The sequence below is a fragment of the Bactrocera oleae genome, chromosome 4 (genome assembly GCF_042242935.1).
Source record: "Bactrocera oleae isolate idBacOlea1 chromosome 4, idBacOlea1, whole genome shotgun sequence".
NCBI classification, from domain to species: domain Eukaryota; kingdom Metazoa; phylum Arthropoda; class Insecta; order Diptera; family Tephritidae; genus Bactrocera; species Bactrocera oleae.
In genome coordinates this window covers 29751821-29772765 of record NC_091538.1, presented here as the reverse complement: position 1 = coordinate 29772765, position 20945 = coordinate 29751821, and the positions used below count along the sequence as shown (strand labels likewise).

At 38.7% G+C, this 20945-nt stretch overlaps 1 protein-coding gene across 17 annotated transcripts in view; it reads right to left on the bottom strand.

The window, feature by feature from the left end:
* The window catches only part of Ptp52F (Protein tyrosine phosphatase 52F), a 922788-nt gene that overhangs the window by 277651 nt on the left and 624192 nt on the right, over positions 1-20945 (bottom strand). For all 17 annotated transcript variants that reach the window (XR_011395839.1, XR_011395840.1, XM_070107709.1 and 14 more), the window contains one exon: positions 17021-17178. Coding sequence is in view for 15 of the 17 variants with exons in the window: in XM_070107709.1 (XP_069963810.1) it covers positions 17021-17178 (158 nt within the window). In the remaining 2 variants the exon portion in view is untranslated. The remainder of the gene's footprint in view (positions 1-17020; positions 17179-20945) is intronic.

Sequence of the window (20945 nt, the reverse complement as noted above, 5' to 3'; positions counted from 1 at the left end):
AAAATACCGGCTACGAATATTTCAGTCGAACCTGAAGGAAGGTTCTGAAGTTCCGCTCTAGCTATTTATAAATATTTCTGCATTACTTGCTTCCGAAAGATGGAGCCCAATGCAGCAATATACTGCTTCTTGTGCAGATATTTCTGTGCCGCATATAAATTTGTGACCTATATGTTTAAGTTTTTGCTTAATAGTATAATTTCCTGCATTTACCTCTGATATAGCTTCATTTAAGAGCCTAGAAATTCCCCTGTTAGACTTGTTAATATAATTAATTATATATGAACAGCAAGCATATGCATCCAGTATATATTGGATATCCATATTTGCTCTATGGAGTTCCAAAATCAGAGGATTATGAGCGTTTATAAAACGATCCTGTAATTTTCTTTTTAGAAAAATTTTGGGTTTTGTTAAACTTGACCTAAAAGCTAACAAATAGTAATCAAAAGACATATTTATTCTACTATCAGACAGGAAATGTTCAAAATCGTTTAAATTAGAAATGTCTTCTGTAGTCATATTTGAATTTAAAACGTTTTGCATTTTGAAAAAGTTTTCCTTGTGTCTTTCTGAATTTTGACTTGTTTCTGTAAGAGGTAACAGTATTTGCGTTGAAGGCATTTGTGGATATGGTATACCAAAACGACAAAACTGTTGTCCTCTTATTTCCCTAGTAAAAGACCGACGGTGGTTATGCTTTTGATAACCCAAATAATTTTCTAAGTGGCTGATCGAACCATAGGTAGAAATATAATTGTCAATAAAACTCATGACATCAGGGATTGTCTGAGGATCTTGAAGGTTGATCTTGGGAGCATTGTTAAGCCAATACATGCTATGTACATGCGGGGAACCTCTCTGTTGAAACTCCATTCTCCAAAAAAGCCGGCGTTATCTTTAAAAAGCTTAAGAATTTGTCGATAGCGGTAGTCAAAATATCTAGCACAAGTAACCGCGTCTGACCGAATTAAGCGATATCTATCTTGGGTTGTTAAACTGTTGACTTGCTTTTCCGAAATATCTTTAGAATCAAGAAATTAGTTTTAGAGAGGATGACCAAAAGCTCAACCCACTGAGATTCTGCAGCCGATAAAATGATAAAGAAGGTTGGAAGCCCAAATTGGCGAATCATAGCGATTGCCTTTTTCTTCTCAGCTTCCCAGTGCGCAGGTGAGGATCTAACGCCTTTCAAAACCTTGTAATCATCATCGTGTTGAATCAAGTTTTGAACAAAGTTTTCGTTTAATAGATTTTGGCCCGTAACTCGATTGCGAAATGAAAACTTTCTAAGGCAAATGGATGTACTATTCTTAATTTGTAGCAGTTCTAATTTTTTGTAATCATAGAACAACTTTGGAATGGTACACGCTCTTCTGTCAAAACGGCGAATTTCAGAACGTATTATCTTGCTATACGTTTCAGAGCATGTACGCTTCTGCCCAACGTATATTGTTGACAACTCTTTTGAGTTATTATCTTGAATTATGTCAATTGATCTTTGTGCTTCACCTGGCGCTTTAACTAAACGGTTATAGTCTAAGTTTTGTCCAAAAGAGTTTCTTGACCGCCTGGATTTAGCTCTGAAGGTAAAAGACCCGTGGGAATATTATTACCTGAGGGATTATCATGAGAAGTTTGTGCCGCATGAAAAGATTGAACCAATCGGGAATCCTCTGCAGATGCAACAAACGGAATTTCTTCTTGGTCATTAAATTCTGAAATCCAGTTTTCATTAATACGTATATTGTGCTCACGATACAGAGGGGTATTCACTAAGAACTGCAAAGCTTCCATAATCTTTGCGGGGCGTATGGTATCGTATAATCATGATTGTATTCCAGACGCCTTCTTAAGGGAATTTGTATAACATGAGCCTCATCAAAGGACCTTGGTAGAGATGTCACAATATTGTTAACAGAAATTGGTATATTAACAACAGCACCTTTGAGCAAACTCTGACCTTGATATCCTAACGGACGGATTTTCATAACAGGCAATCTAGGCATTATGAGACGTTCTTCAATTGGGGTTAAACCTTTCAAACAATCCGGTATTTCAGGAAAGTCTAGACCGTTAGCTAAACATATTTTTGAAACGTTCTTACTAACAATGGCATTTTTGCAACTAGCACAAAAATTGTAATTTCCATCTTCTTAAGGAAATTTTTGCATTAAAAAGAAGGCGGATGCAGCGTTCGGGTGACCTTGCGCCATAGTTCTAAAATTTAATTTGCGAACTTGGTGTAGTAAGCCACCACAGCATATACATATTTCAGTAGGGCTTTTATTTATATTTTGGAAATAAATGTTTTTGAAATCTGTTAAATTTCCACTATTATCAGTTTCTATAACATTTTTTTCTCTAGTTAATCGGATTCGTTGGGACTGCCTTTGGTTTTCAATTTGTCTATTGAGTGGGTTATCTCTACGAAGGCGAACTTGACCTTGTCTAAGACGTCTCTCATTCAAAATTTCTTCCCTCATATCCCTTCTTCTAAGCTGTCGAAGTTGTGTTTTTCTATCACGCTCCTCTCTCCTTATATCAGGATTTCTTGCGCAAAGTTCTCTATTATCCCTAGTGTTCCTACTTTGTTCATCATAACGTACCTCAGGATTTTCTCGACGAGATCTATGACCTCGAGTATTTCTTATTTGCTCTTCAGAGCGAATTTGTGGATCTTGCCGCCTTGTTCTATGTTGAACAGTATTTGCAACTTGCTCAACAGATCGAACCTCGTGGTCTTAACGCCGAGACCTATGACCTCGAGTATCTCTTATTTGCTCTTCAGAGCGAATTTGCGAATCTTGCCGCCTTGTTCTATGTTGAACAGTATTTGCAACTTGCGCAACAGATCGAATCTCGGGGTCTTCATGCCGAGACCTATGACCTCGAGTATCTCTTATTTGCTCTTCAGAGCGAATTTGCGGATCTTGCCGCCTTGTTCTATGTTGAACAGTATTTGCAACTTGCTCAACAGATCGAACCTCGGGGTCTTCATGCCTAGACCTATGACCTCGAGTATCTCCTATTTGCTCTTCAGAGCGAATTTGCGGATCTTGCCGCCTATGTTGATTTGTATTGATAATTTATTCGGACAGACGTGCATCGGAATCTAATCTACGATTAGCGTGACTTACAGTATTTTGTGACTGCTCACCATCTCTATATAAAGAATTTGCACGAAGAACTCTCATACGTCTTCTATTCTGAAGACGACTTAGTAATATAGATTTTCTACTTAATCTATGCATAATTAATTAATAATAAATGGATTAATATATAAAATACTTATAGATAATACTTATATAGTTCAGTCCGTCCGGGTGTTAAAAGTTGGATCCTAGGTGCTGCTCTCTTTCACTGTAATTCCTTGTAAGTCCTTGCTATGACTCCTTTCCTGTTCCGTGTATAGGTACTATGGTATACTGGTATAATAATATATACATATGTATATGTGTTTGCTCGCCACTGTATATAATAAGGTTTTACTCGTCACTGTATATAATAATACTTTAAACACTATATAACTAATACATTAAATTAGTTTGTATAGAGCACTTTGCTGGTAAAGACATCTAGTGAAACTGAAACTACAAACACAGTGTACTGATATTTATTATACTCTTGCAACATGTTGGTACAGCTTACGTACTTTTGTATACCTATATATTACTTAGCTATTCACTAACATAATAATATTATACATAATATTTAGTTATATTTATATTTCAGAAATTAGTAGTTTATTTCATTGTATTGAAACTAAGCTTTCGGAAAACCCCTCCATAAATTACTTTTGTTAAACGCTTTCTAAAACAGGGGGAATTATGGTACCTATTTTGAGGGGTCCACCCATGAAGGCTAAATTAACAATAACTTACATATAATTAAGTATGGTATACACATATGAAGAGCAGGTATGTAGATTTTCTTCTTTCTGTCTTAATATCTAAATTTTCATAAGCTGCCAACGGCGCTAGGTAAAAATGTAATTTTCTTGAGTTTACAGTTCACCTCATGACCTTCATATTAAAATGTGTCGCAAAACTGAAATAATAGACAGTAGCATGTAAACCGATGGGGTCGCAGTTTATCTATAACCACATAAAAAGGGTCTTTAGCCCTTTTGATACTACATTACTAATATTTATTTCATGCAAGTTTTTCTAGAAAGATTTTTTTGCTCTATACAAAGTCCAGCACTCTAAGAAACTTTTTTAGCATTGTTGTCTGGTATAGTTTATAATAAGTTCAACATGATGGCTGAGGAAATATACCCAACCACTGATTATCACCAAATATTAGAAGAAATATATGTATATAGAAATCTATATCTATCACTTTAGGTGATGCAAACAACTCTTTAGTGAACAAAACTATACTCTGTTGCAACATGTTGCGAAAGTATAAAAATGTTGCGAAGAATTAAACATTCATTACTCGATTATTATTTGGTATCTTATTAACTTATGTTATTGATCATAGATTTATTTTGTGTCAATACTATTTTTTTCTCCGAAATGTTAACTTTTATAAAAAGAAGCTATTTAACTCAAACATGGTATATGTGATATAAACTGAACCAAAGGGGTTAGATTTAATATGTGGGGTATATGAGGTTGCTGTTGTACCAGAGGAGCGGAAATCAGTATATTAGGGTTATAAGGTTTAAACAAAGTCTAGACCAATTTCAGTCATATGCAGCGATATACATTATTTTTAAGAAAAACTGTCCATTTAATTTCATTAAATTATCAAATTGACGAAAAAAATTATGCCATAAGTAGTACATGTGAGCTGGGAAAATCAAAGACCAGAAAATTCCTCCAAACCGTATATTAAAAAATGTTGATTAAACATCCATTATTAAAGGATATCGTGATTAAATTACAATCAAATTTGATATCTTCTTGACTTATATTAAAGGCCATAAACTTAGTCTCAGTTTTATTGCTTGAAGTGAGATATATATAAGGGTGTCAAATATCTCCCTTCCGCTTTTTTGTCTTTTGAATTTCGCGGCTATGTACAAAGCGCTACAGAGCTCGTATCTGGCAATACTATACATAATTTGAAAGGTCTTGACATAACCTACAAAACAACGCTATGCATGATTAGTTTGGATATTGCGTTCAACAGTTATAGACGGGTAAACATGGAGTTCACTAACGCCGAAATTCGCGCTATTTTAAAGTTTTCCTTCGTTAAAGGCAAATCCGCTAGAGAAACGTTCCGTGAGATTAATGGTGTTTTGGGGGATGGTACTCTATCACTTCGAACCGCGGAGGAATGGTTTCGACGAGTCAGCGCCGGTGAAAACGACACCATGGATAAGCCAGCCGGCGGAAGACCTGTGACGACAAATACCGATCAAATCATGGAATTCATCGAGTTAGACCGGCATATGGCATCTCGTGACATCGCCCAGGAGATGGGAGTTAGTCACCAAACCATTTTGAACCATCTGCAGAAGGCTGGATACAAAAAAAAGTTTGATGTTTGGGTGCCGCATAATTTGACGCAAAAAAACTTTCTGGATCGAATCAACGCCTGCGATATGCTGCTGAAACGGAACGAACTCGTCCCATTCTTGAAGCGGATGGTGACTGGCGACGAAAAATGGATCACATACGACAATATCAAGCGAAAACGGTCGTGGTCGAAGGCCGGTGAATCGTCCCATACAGTGGCCAAGCCGGGATTGACGGCCAGGAAGGTTTTGCTGTGTGTTTGGTGGAATTGGAAGGGAATCATCCCATATGGCCAGACGCTTAATTCTACCATCTACTGCGAACAACTGGACCGCTTGAAGCAGGCGATCGACCAGAAGCGTCCAGAATTGGCCAACAGGAAGGGTGTAGTGTTCCACCAGGACAACGCCAGACCACACACTTCGTTGATGACTCGTCAGAAGCTACGGGAGCTCGGATGGGAGGTTTTATCGCATCCACCATATAGCCCGGACGTAGCGCCAAGTGATTACCACCTGTTCCTGTCCATGGCGAATGCCCTTGGTGGTGTGAAGTTGAACTCAAAAGAGGCTTGTGAAAAGTGGCTGTCCGAATTCTTCGCAAACAAGGAGGGGGGCTTCTACGAGAAAGGTTTTATGAAGTTGCCGTCTAGATGGAAACAGATCATCGAACAAAACGGCGCATATTTTAACTAAATCCGATCACTGTAACACTTTTTATAAAGCATTGAAGGGAGATATTTGACAACCTTATATAAGTATGAATGTGATATTAACTCCACCAAAGTGGCTAAATTTTATATTATAAGCTTAGGTGGCAAACGTCAACCAGAGAATCGGAATTCATTATATGAAGGTGTGAGGTTTAGACTTAGTATATACTAATTTCATTCTAATTCAGCGTCAAACCACATAATTTTTAAGATATATGAGGGCTACAAGAACTATTGATCCGATTCAACCCATTTTTGAAACAAAGACATACTATTATCGATAGTTTCATTTATTTATTCTATTATATGAATTTCAATTATATATCTTACACAATGTCCGATATCAACTATAGGTACTGGGGTCCACATATTCAGTACCTAGGGGCTTGAACAGTTTTGGTTCGATTTAGAGAATTTTTGGTCACAAGGTGGCATATTTTAAACGTATTATTCACGCAAATTTGTACGCCGATATAATCATTGTTGCTTGATTTGCATAGTGGAAAGTGAAAGAATCAAGGGGAATTTAAAATGGTGTCATATGGAAAATAGGCGTGGTTGTAATTCGATTTCACTCATTTTCGCACCATAACATAGAAATATAAAAATAATGTTATGTACCAAATTTGGTTGAAATCGGTTGAAAAGATCCCAAGATATGGGCTTTCACCTAAAAGTGGGCGGTGTCTCGCCCACTGTCTAATTTTGAACGCGGTTCCTATAAAGTCATCTCATACCATCCCTGAGATAAAATTTAATGTCTCTGGCGTGTTTTGTGCTTGAGTTATCGCGCTTTTAGTAGTGTTTAACAGTACCGTTACATGGGGAGTGGGCGGGGTTGTCACGCGATTTCACCCATTTTTACACCGTAGGTAGAGGTGCTAAAAAAATTTTCTGTTAGTGAATTTTGTTATTATATCTTTAGTAGTTTAGGAGATATGCACATTAAACCTATTAGGGGCGGGACCACGCCCACTTAAAAAAAAATTTTAACTGCAGATGTCCCTCCATAATTTGATCTCGTGTACCAAATAAGAGTCTTGTATCTTATTGCGGAGCTTAGTTATGACAATTTATTAGTTTTTGATTAATGGCGTTTTGTGGGCGTAGCAGTGGTCTGATTACGCCCATCTGCAATATAAACCGTCTTACTGTTTCAAGAAACATGTGTACCAAGTTTCATAAAGATATCTCAATTTTTACTCAAGTTACAGCTTGCACGGACGGACGGACAGACAGTCACCCGGATTTCAACTCGTCTCTTCATCCTGATCATTTATATATACATAACCCTATATCTAACTCGATTAGTTTTAGGTGATACAAAAAACTTTTAGGTGAACAAAACTATTATACTCTGTAGCAACATGTTGCGAGTGTATAAAAATATTGCGAAAGAATTCAACATTCTTTATTAGACGAAGTCTTGAATGGATTACAATCAAATTTGTTATTTTATTAAACTATGTTATAGGTCATAGACTCACTTAGTTTTAGTCGCATCAGCAAAAATTATATTAAAATCATCTTCATATAGGATATGCATATTATATGTGATATATATTCAACCGAAGAGGCTAAATTTAATATACCAACCAGAGGATGGAAATTCATTATATTAGGAATATGAGGTTTATACCAAGGTTTACACAAAATCCTTACATATTTAGCGTTAAACCATTAATTTAGTTTTATAACTTTAAAGAAAACTTGTCCACTTAATTTCATTAAAGTATCACACATTTTGAGCAACCTAAGCGGTTTAAAGTCAGCTGGAAAGTTGAAAATCTACTTTACAGGGTATACTGGGGGCAGAGAAAAGTCAAAGCTTGTTGCATTAACCTTTGACATTATTAATGTATATTCCAGAACATATTTGGTTAAGTTAATGAATAAGTAACTCACACTATTATACTAGTAACTCACACACTGACTGACATATTCGGCATAAGGTTTGTACAATGAAAACAACAAAAACTATTTTATGTACATATAGGAATTGGGTGTTTCTGCTATAACCACATTTTCTACATAAATCAGTTTTCAAACGATATCGTATACACACCGATATATGCGGAATAACGACAACCGGAAGTATAAAAATATTATATTATATTAGGTATATGGGAGAGAGGGGTAGTATTGACCCGATTTTATCTACTTTTGGCATTACCACATATTGCTGAGGGAAAATATGAGAAAGAACGAGTTTCGTTTTAGTACATCTTATACCATCAACAATATAGTATATGGAGTAAAGTCAACCGGATGTTTAAAAATCTTGATATTAGTTATATGGGGGCTAGGGCAAGGTTTCATCCGATTTTATTATTATTGTTTTAGGCACACAGATGCGTCGATTATAGCAAAACACGCCCACTCAACTTTATTAAGATACTTGTAATTTACATATTGGCCAATATATGCGGTATATGGTAAAGTCAACCGAAAGTTCGAAAATCTTTCTATTAGGTATATGAGGGCTAAGGGAATTATTGATCCGATTCAACCCATTTTGGACATAGAATGCCTTATTACTTGAAAATGAATCATCTCCGATTTTCTATAATATGTCTCACAGATTGACCGATATTTTCGATAAAATGTTCGCTGTAAGAACTGGAGTCCACATATTCGGTATCTGGGAGCTTACACAGTTGAAGTCTGATCTTGACAATTTTTGTATGGGAAGTAGGCGTTTCCACACTGTAACATAGGCATCTCAGGAGAATGTTATTTACCAAATTTGTTTTAAATCGGTCAAGTAGATCCCGAGATATGGGTTTTTGTCCAATTTTTTTTATTGGCTTCGATTAGGCTTAATTGTACCACCCTATGTATAAAATTTAAAGTCTCTGACTTGTTTATAAGCTTAGTGAGTTATCGCACATTTAGTAGGTTTGAGAAAAACTTAGCTATGGCATTATGGCGTTTTGTGGTCGTGTATCAGCCTACTTTCGGGGCCAAAAAACTAGCGTACCAAGGTTTATCAAGATATCTAAATTTTAACTCAACTTACAGCTTGCAAAATCGGCAAAAATCGCCCGCTAAACCCTCCCTGAGGGTGCCGCATGTTAATAGATACCACAGTTGCACGACAAAAGCAGGGACTGAACTAAGATATCCTGCGACCATAGCCCAGTCTCGAACGGAGCTTAAGGATACCTGGCGCCTTCCGTAATACTTGCTATACTCGTGGGTTTAAATATGCGCCAAATCAACAAAAGTAAGAAAACAAATTTAAAGAAGTCCAGAGATCCTTAAAAAACCCAGAAGTGTGCAGCGTTCGTTACAATCGGTCCAGCTATGTTAGCCTCAAAAGCGAAGATAGGGGAGGTCTACCCCGGTATACAAGAAGTCCCGACCAAGGGCTAGGGTATGGATCCCGGCTATACCATCGCAGCCGGACCTGATAAAGCAGCTCATCAGAGTCTGCCAACTGGGGGATGGAGATTTGTCAAAACCTTCGAGGACCCCTCAGCGGAATCTAGTATCGAGACGAATTAAGCCACAATTCAGATTCTCTTATCAAATGAATCCCTAGAACCGCTGGCGGAAAGCTTCGATGAAATCAACTATGGATTCACAAAAGTGAAGGTCTTCACCTACAAGTCGGACGCCGATGCAATAGACAACTTGGTATCGAAGTGTGAAGACGAGGAAGATCCAATGGAATCCATGAGTGACGTGGAAGACACTGAGCAAGGTAAGGAAGGCCAAAAGAAATTCGTGGAAATCTTTTTGTAATGACATCGAGAATACGGCAGAAGCGCCTCGACTGAGAAAAAGAATGACACAGTCGAAACATAGCATAGGAAACCTTCAGAAGCCAGACCACAGCTGGACGGTATCCAGTGAAAAGACTCTAGGCCTACGAATGGATATTCACTTCCCAGACAGTTCCAAAAACCACATAAGGGAGCATATACTGGTGAGTGAATTATCAGATAAAAATGTTTACTGGGCGGTAGGCAGACCGTAATACGCCGGAATGTCACATCAGTCAAGTGCAATTCTTGTACTGGCTGGTGTCACTTTCTGTCGTGTTCCGGTCTGCGCACCACACGAGAGTGCAGTGCGTCGTATGTTGCCCCATGCTGTAGGAGTCTACCCCCGCAATCACATACAGTGGCGTCGCCAATCAACACCACAGTGCGACAACCGCCCATGCGGATAGTACAGCTGCAACAACCACCACCAATACGCACCCCACTCACCCCTAGGATCACGACTGGACACCCGCGACAAACGCGACTCCTACAATTCAACTGCAACGGACTCCAGAGTAAGATCGAGGAGATAGTTTCATTCATGAGCCGGGAGCGCGTAACGATAGCTGCGGTCCAAGAAACAAGCTAAACAGCCGTTCAGATCTTCTGAGTTGTGCAGGTTTCAACATTTTACGTAAGGATCGCGAGCGAGATAATGGTGGAGGCCTAGCCTTCATATTGCACAAGACCGTGCAATATCGTCTAATCGATGTTGACATCGACCGCAGGAACACTACCCTAGAATGTCAGGGTATAGCTGTCCGGTCAGACGATTTCGAGCTCGAAATATTTAATATATACATCCCCCCAGTTACATGTTGCCCAACAGGATATCACTCGAACATAGATGCGCTACTTCGTGGTGAAACCCGTTTGGTGCTAGGCGACTTTAACGCGCATCACGATCTTTGGCATTCCTGCCTGTCAAATGATCGTAGGGGGATAGAGCTGGCGGAACAGATTGACGATTTGACATTCTGCACAATGAATGACGAAGCCCCACCAGAATTATGGGCACCTGTAATAGCTCGCTCGATATTACCATCGCTAGCGGTGGCCTGATAATTAGCATAACCTGGCGACCTATGCTAACTCTTGCATCAGACTATCTGCCCATAATTATCTCGACCGAGAAACCTCCCGACTTTATTTTTGTGCACAACCGCACCTTCGTTAACTTTAACAAAGCTAACTGGGTCGGCTTCACAGAATTTACTGAGAGCACCTTCAACGCACTACCTATTCCTACGGGCGTCATCGTTGGCGAGCGTCAATTCCGCAAGGTGATCGCTGCTGCTACCGCTCGCTTCATACCAGCTGGTAGAATCGCGGAACTCCGCCCAAATTTCCCAGCCGAAGCAGCTGTACTAGCAAACGAGCGCGACACCTTACGCCATGCCGATCACTGTGATTCCCGAATAAGGGATCTCAATTTGAAGATTCGGCAAATGGTAAACCAACATAAGCGGACAAAATGGGTGGAGCACCCGAAGTCCTGTAATCTCTCCACCGGTGTGAGTAAGCTTTGGAATACTGTCAAGGAATTTTTAAACCCGAGGAGACATGACGACCGAGTTGGAATTCAATTCAATGGTCATGCCTCCTCGGACCCGAAGAAGTGCGCGAGCTATTTTAGCCGGCAGTTTACACTGCACCCTTCGACCGACAAGGCCAAACGATGTGTTACCCGACGGCTGCGCAAAATGCCAAAAGACTGCGCACCACTTACTTTCACCGATGGAGAGGTTCAGAGTGTCATCAAAAAGGCGAAATCGTCTAAGTCCATCGGCCCTGACGGAATAAGAATGCTGATGCTAAAACACTTAGGCCCAACGGGAGTAAACTATCTCATCAAGGTCCTCAACTTGTCGATATCCACTCTTCAAATACCCGATGTGTGGAAAGTCGGAAGAGTGGTCCCACTACTGGAACCTAAGAAACCCGCCAACAAAGGGGAGTCTTATCGCCCGATAACTCTTCTTTCCCCAGTAGTGAAGACACTTGAGGCCTTGTTACTCCCGTCATTCACTCACCACCTGAGTCTAGCAGATCATCAGCATGGCTTCCGAAAAGTGCAAGTACCACCACAGCACTTAGCGTCATAAACGCCCAGATAGTTCATGGCGTGAACCAGAAGCCACCCTGCGAGAGGACGATTGTCGTAGCGTTGGACTTGTCAAAAGCTTTTGACACAGTCAATCACACAACGCTACTTGAGGACCTAAAACAATCAACGCTCCCTCCAGGGCTGAAGCGGTGAACTATGAACTACCTGAGCGGTGGGCATTCATCCGTACTGTTTCGATGTCAAAACTCCAAACTTAGGAAAATTAAACAGGGGGTTCCGCAGGGCGGTGTCTTCTCCCCACTACTGTTTAATTACTATATTTCGAAACTCCCCCGGCCACCCGCGTACCACCCTAAAATTTTAGGCATCACATTGGATAGTCTGTGCTCTTTCCTCACACTCCTCACACGAACGCGATAACTGCCAAAGTACAGAGCTACATCAAAATCCTCAAGTCGCTTGCCGGCAGCTGTTGGGGAAAAGACAAAGAAACGTTGTTGGCAACATACAGGGCAATCGGCCGGCCGGTCCTAAATTATGCAGCCCCAATATGGTCGCCTGGATGCAGTGACAAGCAGAAGGAGAAGCTTCAGACCTGTCAGAACACTGCACTCCGGACTATCACGGGATGCCTCTTGATGTCTCCAGTCGAACACCTACATAGTGAGGTCCGTATGCTTCCGGTTAAGGAACACAACGAACTCCTTTCCAAGCAGTTTCTGCCGGGGTGTTTTCGTAGAAACCACCCCTGTAGTCGCCTGCTTGTAGCGGAGCCCCCTCCTAGGAACATCAAGAGGTCTTTCCTTGATTACGTCGACGACATTAGGCAGTACGCCGACCGGACTTCGGACGCAACGAACTTCAGACAGGCACTGACCGCCATTCACAGTGGAGCCATCAACACCTTCACCGACTCCCTCTCAGTGAATGGCGTATTACGAGACAAACCACTACCCATAGCAGACGTAGAGCTCGAGTTGCCTCGCGAAACCAGAGTGACCCTCGGGCAACTTCGTTCTGGATACTGTAGCAGGTTAAACTCCTACTTATCCAGAATAGACCCCGACATACCAAACACATGTCCTGCGTGCAGTGAGTATCCGCATGACACTAACCACCTCTTTACATGCCCAACAAACCCCACCCATCTAGCACAACGAATCTGGAATTTATCACCCAAACGGGAACTAGGTAACCGTTACAACAACAACAACAAAGCAGCTACAGCGCTTTACACGTGTAAAAGAATGGTGGGGCCCAGATGGGGACTGACGCCTCGGGTAGCCTTCTGGCTCTATACAGCAATTGTAAGGCCGATTATGACTTATGGTATATTAGTATGGTGGCCAATTACAGGAAAGAAATATGCGATTAGAAGCATGAAAAGTATACAAGGAGCAGCCAGTATTTGCATCAATGGAGCGAACGTAATTTTACATTTACTACCAACAAATCTGTTTTGCAAGCAAATGGCAGCGAAGTCAGCTCTGAGACTGAGGGAATCCTCTCTACTAGACGCTAGTAACAAGGGGAAAATCGCCTTCCGGTTACCAGACCACTGCAGTGCTTTCCAAGCGGAGGTCTCCGTAATTAAAGAAAGAATTCTTCTACTGACAAGGAGTGTGCTCACAACAAGGAATATATCTATATATACAGACAACCAGGCGGCTTTGAAATCTCTGATGTCTCATAGGATTTCGTCGAAGGCAATGAAAGAATGCCATGATCTTCTAGCAGATCTGACATCCTATTTCACGGTAAACTTGCAATGGGTCCCAGGCTTAGGTGTAGATACCTAATCGACAAACATGTCATTAACATAGCCGAGCGTCAGTGGAATCAGTCCCTGACTTGCTCAACTAGCAGGCAAACGTGGCATGAATGGAATATGAGCCGCACATGCCGATTATTAAAATTCAAGCGGAATTATATAAGTACTCTGGTAGGAGTACTAACAGGCCACTGTCTAATAGGCAGACATGCAAGTAGACTTGGTACGCCATATAACGACTATTGTAGAAGCTGTCAGGAAATAGCAGAGTAGGAGACCATTCAACATCTTCTATGCGACTGCGCAGCATTATATAGGAAAAAAGTCGCAGCCATCAGTCGTGGGTTTCTTGACGACGTGTTGGAGATAAACGGATAAAACTTGTCTCACTGATGATAGGCAGCTTTAAGCCCTACAAATCGCCGGGATCAGACGGTTTATTCTCGGCTCAGTTACAATAGTTCCAGAGCCACATAATAAACCGGTTAACAACCATGTTTAAAGCGATACTGCTATTAAACTATATTTCCTCGTTATGGAGCAAAGTCAAGGTGATATATATACCAAAGGCGGACAAAAGCTCACACACAATCCAAAGGATTTCAGACCAGAAAGTCTTGCCTAATTTATCTTAAAAACATTGGAAAGGCTTATTGAATTATACATAAGGAGCAAACTAAACCCAGTAAAAATAACAGTTACGCAGTATGAGTATTCTAAGAAAATTTCCGTAAAAGGCACTAAACTCAGTGGTAGCAGATATCGAAAAGTATACACCTTCGTAGCTTTTTTAGACATAGAAGGCGTTTTCAACAACAGCCAGCTAAAGGCCATACTAAGCGCTCTTAAATATTTGGGCATCTCTGAGCCTTACAGGATATTAATTGAACAGATGCTCTTGGGCAGGTCAACTATTTCAACGCTAGGAGCATCAACGATGTACAGATCTGTCGGAAGGGGTACACTCCAAGGAAGCGTGTTATCTCCACTTATATAGATTTTAACAATGAACAAAATGTTTGTGAATCTGGAAAAGAAAGGGTACTTGTTGTGGCCTACGCTGACAATATGGTAGTTACCGTTAGAGGCAAATTCCCGAATACTCTTGCTAGCCTTATGCAGACAATATTAAATGATATTAATCGATGGGCCGTATCAAGCGGAATGAACCTGAATCCTAGCAAGACGGAGCTAGTACTGTTTACTAAGAAACACAATATTCCACAAATCGTGCCGTCATTATTAAATGGTACCAGGCTAGTGATGGGAGATAAGGCAAGTTACTTGAGACTAATTTTGGACAGGAAGCTTTTTTGGAAACCAAACTATGAAGAAAGGTAAAGAAAGCAGCTACAGTACTTTACACGTGAAATGAATGGTGGGGAACAGATGGGGATTAACGCCTCGAGTAACCCACTGGCTGTATACAGCAGTTGTAAGGCCGATTATGACTTACGATATATTGGTATGGTGACCAATAACGGTTAAGAAATATGAAAAGTATACAAAGAGCAACCAGTATGTGAATCAGTGGATCTCTTAGAACAACGCCAAGCAAGGCGATAAATGTAATATTACACTTACTGCCGAAGATTCTTTTTGTAAAAAATTACAGCGAAGTTAGGTCTTAGACTAAGGGATTTAGAAATTTCCTGTTTCTTCCCATTATCACAGATTCAATTCCTAGAGTTGGAATAAATATCTATACGAATGGTTTGAAACTAGATAATCGAGGGGCGCCGATGTCTTTTCTGCTAAACTAGATATCAAAATCGCCTTCCGTCTAGCAATCAAAAAAACCTTCTTGTTCTGACACGGAGTGGGCTCACAGCAATTAAAAAAGCCTTCTTGTACTGACAAGGAATATGCTCACAACAAGAAATATATTTATATACACAGAAAGCCAGGCGGCTTGAGATCAATTAAGTCTCTTAGGATTTCGTCTAAGTTAGTGAACGAATGCCTTGAGCTCTTAGTGGATCAACATCCTATTTTAGGATAAACTTTCGATGGGTCTGAGGACATAGTGAAATCCCAGCGAACTGTGTAGCAGATGAATTAGCCAGAACATGCACCATCCTACAACTAGAGCCTGGAAAAGTAGAATATATATGCCTCTAGCTATTTATAGATATTTAATTGACAAACATGTTATAAACATTGCAGAGTCTTAATGGAATCAATCCCTGACTTGCTCAAAATACAGTCAAACTTAGCAGAATTGGAATATGGGCCGCACATGCCGACTATTAAACATCAAACGGTGATATAAGAACTCTAGCAGGAGTACTAACAGGCCACTGTCTAATAGGCAGACAAGCCAGTAGAATACTAACGCCATATGACGACTGTCAGGAGGTAGAAGAGGAGGAGACCGTTAAACATCTTTTATGCGATTGCAAGGCTCGGTGAAGGGTTTCTTGACGGCGTATCGGGGGTTGCAGAGATAAAACTTGTCAAACTGATGAAGTTCATCAGAAGCACGGGTTGGTTCAGAGAGGCACCAATAGAGTGAGAGGAGTTAAGTTCCGGTGGTACCACAATGGGTCTCCTAACGGCCTGGATGTGTTGTAAGACAGCCATTCTATCTACCTACCTACAGCTTGCACAGACGGACGGACGGACAGACAGTCACCCAGATTTCTACTCATGTCTACATCTTGATCATTTATATAGTTATATAATCCTATATCCAACTCGATTATTTTTAGGTGACACAAACTGGCGAGCAAAACTATTATGCTCTGTAGCAACACGTTGCAAGAGTATTAAAAATACGTTTATATTTCTTTTTTCTTTGCTCATTGCAAGTTGCAAGAGTATAAAGTGTTAGGTTACAGGAAGAGCTAAATTCCTTACTTGTTTCTGTAGATGCTGGTTAACTACCGTTAGTTTACGAACTTTTTACAAAAAATGCGAAGTTCGATGCGAATAAAAATATACATAGCAGAGTTCGCAATATCGAATAATTAAAATCCTTTGGGTGCATAATATTGAAACATCAATAAGATAATTTTGATGATTCGTTAAACCGAAAATTCGTTATACTGGACGACCACTGCATATTATTATAAAATATTAACCACGACTTATGCATCCCTGTGGTCACCTTTTAACCGCAGATATAGTATTCATGGACTATCATTTGCTTCATCTAAGAAAATCTTTTTACACTCGTATATATAATAATTTTAATAATAATGGCATATAATATTTTAAACTTACCTTTTCAGACACAAGTAAGGCCACATATATTATTGATCCTAAATAGGTATTTAGCATATCAACCGGGAATTTAACTGCAGCAGTTTTTGTGGGATTGTGCGAGGAAAAAGAGTCAACTGCAATTTTTTGAACTTGCAAGTCATCTAACTTTTCAGGTACTGTTAATGAAATGAATTAAGTACATATTAAACTATTTTGATTGAACACAAAGTTGCAAAATAAAGGACCATTAACAAAGAAATTTAAAAGTATTTCCGATAATATTTATAGAAAGTTTATTTATTAATTCCTTTATACCATTTATAGGTTTACAAATTAACACATCTTAATTAAAGTTAGAAAAAGTTAAAGATATAGAAAATGTAAAGAAAGCTAATTCGGGGGTTACCCAATATTTTACACTCTCGCAAATTCTGAAGCCCAAAGGAAATTAAATTCTGCTTATAAATTTAAGAATATTTTTATATTAAATAATGTTACAAATGATTACATATTAATTATTCCACGAAAGCGGCAAAGTAATAATCATATTATGCAACTTCCTTTCACTTCCAACATAAGTCATAAACTCACTTGGTTTCATTTGTATTAAAAGGTAATAACCGAGATATTTATATGAAAGTATATTATTACAACGAGGAAATATTTGATTGTTTGTTTGTTTGAATTGAATAACTACTTAACGGGTTTGAAAAGTTCATTCACTGATCCACCCGTGACAATAATGATACACCCTAATATCTGAATCTTGCTGTCAAAAAAGTTAGAACGAGTTCGTAATAGGGCGTAATCGGCCCACTGCCACGCTAACAAAACGCCATTTATAGAAAATCTATAAAATGCCATAACGAAGCCGCAAATTAAGATACAAAACTGTAGGTTCGCACAGGGGATTGTAGTAGTAAGGGACAGCTGTGGGCTTTTTTAAAAAGGGGTTTAAAACTATAATAAACACACACTCCCCAAATAACGGGTAAAATTAGACAATCACATATCTCGGGATCTGATCGACCGATTTCAACCAAATTCGGTACGTAACATTGTTCTGACATTCTTATTTTACAGTGCATAACTGGGTGAAATCAGACTACAACTAACTTCCCATATAACACACTTTTAAATTCCATCTGATTCTTACACATTTCAGTATACAAATAAAGCACCAATTAATATAATGGAATAAAAGTTGCACTAATAGTGCCTTTGAGGTGTGCCACCTTATGACCAAAAATTGTCCAAGTCGGACTATTCAAGCGTCCATATACCGAACATGTGGAGCCAAGTTCCTATTGCGAACTTTTTACCGAAAATATTGGTCAACCTGTCAGATATTATATATTATTGCAATTCCAAAATAGTTTTATTCGGCTTTGGTTCTTGTAGGTGGCGAGAGTATAAAATGTTTGATTACACCCCAACTTAGCCCTTCCTTACTTGTTTAATATAAAGTTTTGCCACCAACTGAAGGTATTTCGCTGGCTTTGATCCTTGCAAGTTGCAAGCGTATAAAATGTTCGGTGACGCCCAAAATTAACCCTTACTTACTTGTTATTTTAAACTATCATGCGGGTGTTACCTATTGAAGTTAACATAAAGAGCTGTTTGCTTGGCAATATATTGGGTTCAAATATAAACATGGTTCTTTGAGCTTTACCGAAAATCACTATCGAACTTTTACAAAAAATTAAATAAGTTTGGTGAAAAAGTAAAACAACAAAGTGCGGCAACAACAAATGATATATTTACAAGTATATATAACAGGGCCGGACGAAAAACAAAGTTGACACAAGAACCTAATATTTAAATAAATTTATGTGAATTATATTGCATAAAACAACAAAGCACAGTATTGTGCTTAATATAATACATATATATATAATATATAAGTGTACCTATATATTTATAAAGCAAAAGTGCAGTGACAAAAACAAAATTTAAACGTGAACATAACTAAAGCATAGCTCTTACACATGTGCTGAGAAAAATATAACAATTCCAAATTTCAAACATATGTAAAAAAACAACAAACTACAATAGTTAAAAACAACAATATAATACCACTAATAACAATAAAATAAACGAGTAAGGAAGGGCTAAGTTCATTCGTAAGCGAACATTTTATACTCTTGCAACTTTATTATTCCACGAAATCGAGAATGAAATACAATCAAATTTAATATTTTATTAAGTTATATTATAGGTCATCATTTAATTTTATTGCTATATATTACTTCACATCGGCTAAAATTATACTATAATCATCTTCAAATGAGATACATGTACTTATGTGATATAAACTCAACCAAAGAAGCTAAATGTATTATATTGAGTTATACTATGTTCACACCGAATTGAAATCCTCTTGAAAAAACTTGGATTGTGGAATAAAAGTCGTTCTGACCGACATTGTGTGTTTTCGAGAGTTTTCATTGAAAGTTCACACATCTATTTGTTTACATTTGTTATGTACCCTACAAGAACAGTGACGGTCATCTGATGGGTAATATGACAGTCATAGCTGAAAAAATTTTGTCAGCGCGCAGAACAAAGTTTCTTGTGCAAAAACTGATGTGAACAATCGTATGTGTGTGAGTTTGCATCTCTCTTTAACACATGGGTATTCGGAAGTGATTCACTATATATCTATACTGCTCACTCTTATGTCTTTTTCTGAGTCATTGCTGACCATAAATCCGTCATAGCTGAAAATGGTCAGTTATGACTGAAACGCTATCAGAAGTGAAATATCTTCTGCAGTTTCTTCTAGAGTACGTTTAGGCCAATTATGGAATGTAAACAAATTCTCAACTGACATTTAGGGCTGGCAAAATATGTCTTCTAATAAACTAGAGCAGGCACCGATTATAATGAGTGGAATGTAAGTTTTCAAGGGGTTTTCAGCGAAAACTGTGTTTTCGTTTGACAGATTTTGTATGGATGAAAACGCAAGATTTTGCGTGAAAACCTCTTTTTGAAAACACGAATTTTGTATCGGTGCAAACATAGTATTAGGGATATAAGGTTTATATCATTATAGATAATGTGGGAGTACCTTACGTATTCGCCGATATAGTATGTGGTTTTAAGGCAACCGGAAGTTTAAAACTCTTATATTAGGTATATGGGAACTCAATACTACCCGACCCGATTTGATCCATTTTTGACATTATGACATATAATATTATTACCAGAAAAAAATTCTAACTCAGTTTCATTAATATATATACTATTGACCAATATATGAGGTGTAAAATCAACCGATGTTTGAAAATCCTGGTATTGATTATATTGAGGCTGGGTAAGTTTTCACCCGATTTTATACATTTTAAGCATAAAGACGCACCGTTATTAGAAAAACACAATCAGCCATATGCACTGGGTCCACATCTTCGGTGTCTGGGGGCCTGAACAGTTATGATCCTATTTTGACAATTTTTAGTCATAAGGTGGGAAATCTTAAAGGCACTATTCGTGCAAGTTTTATTCCGTCATTGCTTCTTGGTTTGTATACTCGGAAGTAAAAGAATCATATGGAATTTACAACTCTGTTATAAGGGAAAGAAAATGTGGGGGTAATGTTATGTACCGAATGTTTTTGAGATATGTGATTTTACTTAAATGTCGGCGGTGCCTTCTCGCATGAACCCGGATGTAAAATTTAATATCTCTGACTCATTTATTTGGTGATTTATCGCAATTTTAGTAGTTTTTAACCAAAACCTTTATATAAGGAGTGGACGGGGTTATATTCCGATTTCACCTAGTTTCACATTGTCTTAAGAGATGTGAAAAGATTTGTTCTGTGAAAATTAGGGGGATAAAGCTTGAATGGCTTAGGAGATATATATGTACATTAAACCTATAATGGGGCGGTCCACGCCCACTTTTTAAAGATTTTCAAACCACGCGTACCCCTTCTTAATAC